Raw genomic sequence first — 5,171 nt, 5'->3', positions numbered from 1 at the left:
ATGTGTTTAAAGTTGGATTCTTGAGGTCTTTCAACAGATTCTCTTTCAGATTAAAATCTGGAGTCTGGCTGATATGAAATAAAACATTTATATTATTTCAAATCAGATAAAAAAAAATGTGGGTTAAATTATAACATTAGTTTTCATTCCACTCTAATTTTGTCAAACTATGTCTTGCAATGTCAGAACTTTCAATATTTAGAATACATGATTTTTAGGATGTCTTAATGGTGACTTTATATTTTCATGTATGCATACAGATCAGAAATTGACTTATGTAGGATATTTGCACGAGTTTTTACAGCCAAAACAAAATATTATATGTTGACCACGACTTTACAAACATTATTTTATGTTTCAGACATGATCTAGGTAATATTTTGAAATGAAAATTACATAAATTCTGGTGCTACAGATAATAACTTTATGTCAGATGTTCTTCAAGACTAAAAATGTTTAAATAACAAACTGATTACCAATTACTGTTTTGTGCAATTGCAATTATAATTGCACAAAACAGTGTTTATATGTGTATGTATTGTTACTGTATGATACAAGTTAACTTTGTCTAAAATTGAACATATTTTTTTTTACTATTTAATGTGGTTTAATGTGAAACTCCAGATTCTCCTTGGAGTCCCAGCATTAATGTTCCCTCTGACCTGAAGGAGCATCAGTCTGTCACTGTAACCTGCTCAGCTTTCACTCCCTGTCCACACTCACCTCCTCAACTCACCTGGAATCTCCAACAAGACTCTCTCAGACAAACAGAGAAAAACACAGATGGAACCTTTACAACTAAAATCCAGGAGAACATCACTCTGTCAGACACACATGATGGATACAACATCAGATGTTCTGCCAGATATCCTGTGATTGGAGGAAACAAGACAGCAGAGACAGAAGTGACTCTCAGTGTTTCATGTAAGTGATCCTGTCAGCAGGTCATGGTTCAGCTGTTTGTGATCCATAAAGTTCATGTGTCTCATTTTCCTCAGATGCTCCTAGAAACACCTCAGCATCCATCAGTCCATCAGGTTTGGTGTCAGCAGGTAGCTGGGTGGAGCTGAGCTGCTCCAGCAGAGCCAAACCCGTCAACTTCACCTGGTTCAGGAACGGCATAAAAGTGTCTGAAATACAGAATTACAACTTCAATGTCACTGAGGAAGGAGAGTTTTACTGTGTGGCCAAAAACAATCTGGGAAATGAAACATCATCAAGGATCTGTGTTAGTATTAAAGGTAAACGTTGTTACTTCTTGTTTCAAATAATTTCTGATTCTTAAAGTGTCTGACATTAGAAACATAGATCAATAACATTAGCAGTAGTGATTTTAAAAATGTGAGCACGTTCTGATCAGACCCCGTCTTTGGATTTTTATTATCTATTACCTATAATTTGCTCTTTTTTCAATGTTGGTTTTCCAAGTTTTACCTGCAATGATTTGAAAAACAAGCATTGAGAGCACAGGTTTAAATTTAATGCAGTTTTTCTCTGATCCACAAATAAATACAATTATTTTTAGATGGTTTTGCCATTACAATTGATATTTGACCACTGCTGTTATCAAAAATGGTAGATTTTTATCCAGAGGAGGTAGAGATCAATCCATAAGCACAAAGCCTATTAAATTATATTATGATGTATGTTAAAGATCAATGTTTGTCATTCGCTCAGCTGTTATAAAGCTTCATTAAACAGACTGAAAGTTTCAGCTCTGATGACATAAATAAGGATGTTTTAAGATCGATCCTGCAACAGACAAACTGTAATCCTGTCAGAAACATGGTGTTATTGTTCACAGTGATGCAAGTTTCAAATCAAAATAGATTAATACAGTGTTGACAAAAAGAAAATAACTTTTTCTGAACTATAAAACTTATATGTAATGCCAATAATAGGTCAAATAATTTCCAAAGAAATGATTTATGGTTAGAGGAGACAAAGACTGAGCTGTTAAGTCACAATGAGGCTTTAAAAACAAAGAAGATATCAAGATAGAGGTTATGGCTATATTCAAATTAGTGTATTTCACAAAACTCCAGAATGAAAACACTGCGATTATGGACTTGTGTTGTTTTGACATTAACTGAATGTTGAAATGTTTTTCTCTCATTTGTAATGGAAACACAGCTACTTGTGGTAAATGCCTGGATTTTAGATGCAATTTGGTGTTTCATCAGGATCATAACATTGAACTGATATGAAGAATGTTTTTTCAAAGGTTAACACAGTCTAACATTAATGATGTAAAACATTAACATTTTACTTGATGTTTATGTAAACTCCAAACCGGTATTAATATGTTTCATATTTTATGTCCCAGATTCTCCTTGGAGTCCCAGCATTAATGTTCCCTCTGACCTGAAGGAGCATCAGTCTGTCACTGTAACCTGCTCAGCTTTCACTCCCTGTCCACACTCACCTCCTCAACTCACCTGGAATCTCCAACAAGACTCTCTCAATCAAACAAAGAAAAACACAGAAAGAACCTTTACAACTAAAATCCAGGAGACCATCACTCTGTCAGACACACATGATGGATACAACATCAGATGTTCTGCCAGATATCCTGTGATTGGAGGAATCAAGACAGCAGAGACAGAAGTGACTCTCAGTGTTTCATGTAAGTGATCCTGTCAGCAGGTCATAATTCATCTGTTTCTGATCAATAAAGTTCATGTGTCTCATTTTCCTCAGATGCTCCTAAAGACACCTCAGCATCCATCAGTCCATCAGGTTTGGTGTCAGCAGGTAGCTGGGTGGAGCTGAGCTGCTCCAGCAGAGCCAAACCTCCACCCAGATTCACCTGGTTCAGGATCAGCAAAGATGGAGCCGTTAATGTATCTGTGGAGCAAGTTTACAAATTAAATGCTACTGAGGAAGAAGAGTATTACTGTGTGGCCACAAATGATTTGGGTCAACAAAAATCATCTGTGAGTTTTGTTGGTATTAAAGGTAAGACATTAACTAAAAGTAATCTAGTCATGACTGACTAAATGACAAAATTCATATTTTGGCATTTTTTATAAAGAATTACTGTCCAGATTTTGGCTTATAAAGCAAAAAAAACAAACAAACAAAAAAAAAACAACATCCAATTTGAATTATTTGCAGTAGCAACAAATTATGAGGACTCATGAGGACTAAGTGGGTTTTTTTGTTCCAGATGATCCATCATCTGGATTCCTGATCCTTAATATATTGAAGATCCTGGGCATTGTATTGCTCTGCATTAGCATCATCAGCTTTGAGTGGTGAGATTCTCTTCTATGAGTTGATAGTTTGCAGCTGCTGTTAGATGTTGGTGTTTAAATATATATTTTTTTCTTTCAGCTGGTTCAGATTCTCCAAGACACCAAAGAAGGTAAATTAACTGAGTTCATTGTTTGCATCCTAAAACAAACAAGACAGCAAAAATTGTCCATGCACGGTCTAAAGCATCCAGTATGGGTAACAAAGCTTTAATTTTATATCGAAAGATTTTAGAATTAGTTAAGTCGAAAATCCATTATTCAGCTCATCTTCATTACCATAAATGGTAAATATACTGCATAGATATAAAATACTTAGAGTTTACAGTGAGTTACATTCCCTCAAACGCATCCATACACTGATGCACAGGATCATTAGGTAACTTAGGGTTCAATCTTACAAAAAGACATTTCAACATATGATGAAAGGAAGCTGGAATCAAACTCACAACCAAATTTCAGACGATCACCACAAAACTACAACTTACCATGTCATTAAAGGACAAATATAGTGTTTTGTGTTTTTAGTTGGGAATCCAGTGAGACTGAAAATAATGAGACCAGCCTTTATTTCCTCTGAAACAGTTTGAGCTCAAGTACATTTACTGTAAAATACATTTTGTTCTTTCTCTACACAGGAAACAGAAGAGCTAACCTATGTCAACAATGTGATGGAAACTAAAGCATCATGAGCCTCAAGGAGACCAGGAGGATGTCAAGGCCTCTTCCTTGACTTTTATCCATCTGTTTTTCTGTCCAATTGTTCCAATTTATTTCTGCAAGAATCAGTTACTGAAAGGCTGGATGAACCCTGAATGGATCTCCAGTCCATCACATCACCATTCATTGTGCTTTAGATATTTTTTGATACTTATCTCTACATTCTAGTGTGTTACTTATGGAGTAAATAGTGATGCTGTAGTGGATAATTGAGTTATAAATAAGGCCTATAAATGCTGAGTTTGTAAGAGTGAAGCAGATCTTCTGTTGAATGTAAAAATTGTCCCTGGATACAAAAAGTGGATTGTTTTTTAGAGTTGGCTTTGTGTTTCTTACTGCTACATACAGGCATGTTTATTTTATTTTTTTATTTTTTAGACTGAATTTAAAAGCATTCGCTAGATGGTTTTGCTTACAAACAAAATGTGTAAAATATGAAGCATCAAACCTTACCATTATTGTATTCTACTTCAGTTTGAATAAATAAACAGAATATCATAAAAACTTTAGTCAACATTTTTTTGTTGTCATCAAAGCATAAAATCATTCTTATGCATAACATCTGAGGTGTTACCTTGTTTCCTTCAAGCAGGTAGTGAAGAAAAATGCAGCTTAATTCACATCATGTGAATTTGAGACACTTCTAAGTCTAAATGTAGGTGAAGCAGGTATGAACTCCAGCAGCTGATAGAAACCAGTGATGTTGCCTTGGACTTCGCCTGCAAAGGAAAGTCATGTTGACATTTACATTCATGGGCGATGTTCTCTGGGAAGGCCCCACATATATTAACATGTTTACAATAACACAATGGCAAATATTTCAGCTAGATTTAACTGTTTAACCCAGAGTCTTATAGCACGTTCACACCAAACGCGTTTTGAGCGTCTGGCTTACATGGAAAGTTTATTTAGAGGCGTGTCCAGAACCATTGTGGCTCGTTTCGAGCATCTAGCGCGGCGCGATTTGAACCGTTTGGAGCGTTTTGAGCCTTTGAAGCGTCGAGCGCGTCCGACACTCCACATAGACATAGACTTAAACCAGACGCAAAGTGCACGCGCGTCGAACTTGAACCGTCCAATGCGTTTTTGACGTGCATCATTAGCGGGTTTGTTACGTCCACCAAGGGCACAACATATCTGAGGACACGAGACAACAGATGAGGGTTCAACCAAAATGTTTTTATTTATAAATTCTCT

The 5,171-nt window shown here is 35.9% G+C and overlaps 1 protein-coding gene across 1 annotated transcript in view; it reads left to right on the top strand.

The window, feature by feature from the left end:
• Window positions 1–4,212, top strand: part of LOC106954873 (vascular cell adhesion protein 1-like) — a 7,458-nt gene extending 3,246 nt beyond the window's left edge. The window contains exons 3-8 of the mRNA XM_015044671.1: window positions 625–924; window positions 999–1,052; window positions 2,755–2,958; window positions 3,170–3,257; window positions 3,337–3,367; window positions 3,893–4,212. Of these exons, the coding sequence (XP_014900157.1) occupies window positions 625–924; window positions 999–1,052; window positions 2,755–2,958; window positions 3,170–3,257; window positions 3,337–3,367; window positions 3,893–3,946 (731 nt within the window). The 3' untranslated portion in view covers window positions 3,947–4,212. The remainder of the gene's footprint in view (window positions 1–624; window positions 925–998; window positions 1,053–2,754; window positions 2,959–3,169; window positions 3,258–3,336; window positions 3,368–3,892) is intronic.
• The last annotated feature ends 959 nt before the right edge of the window (window positions 4,213–5,171 follow it).

Source organism: Poecilia latipinna, unplaced genomic scaffold (assembly GCF_001443285.1).
Source record: "Poecilia latipinna isolate Pla-1442-1.1 unplaced genomic scaffold, P_latipinna-1.0 Scaffold685, whole genome shotgun sequence".
NCBI lineage: Eukaryota > Metazoa > Chordata > Actinopteri > Cyprinodontiformes > Poeciliidae > Poecilia > Poecilia latipinna.
The sequence above is the reverse complement of the archived record's forward strand: the minus strand, read 5'-3'. Positions and strand labels throughout refer to the sequence as shown.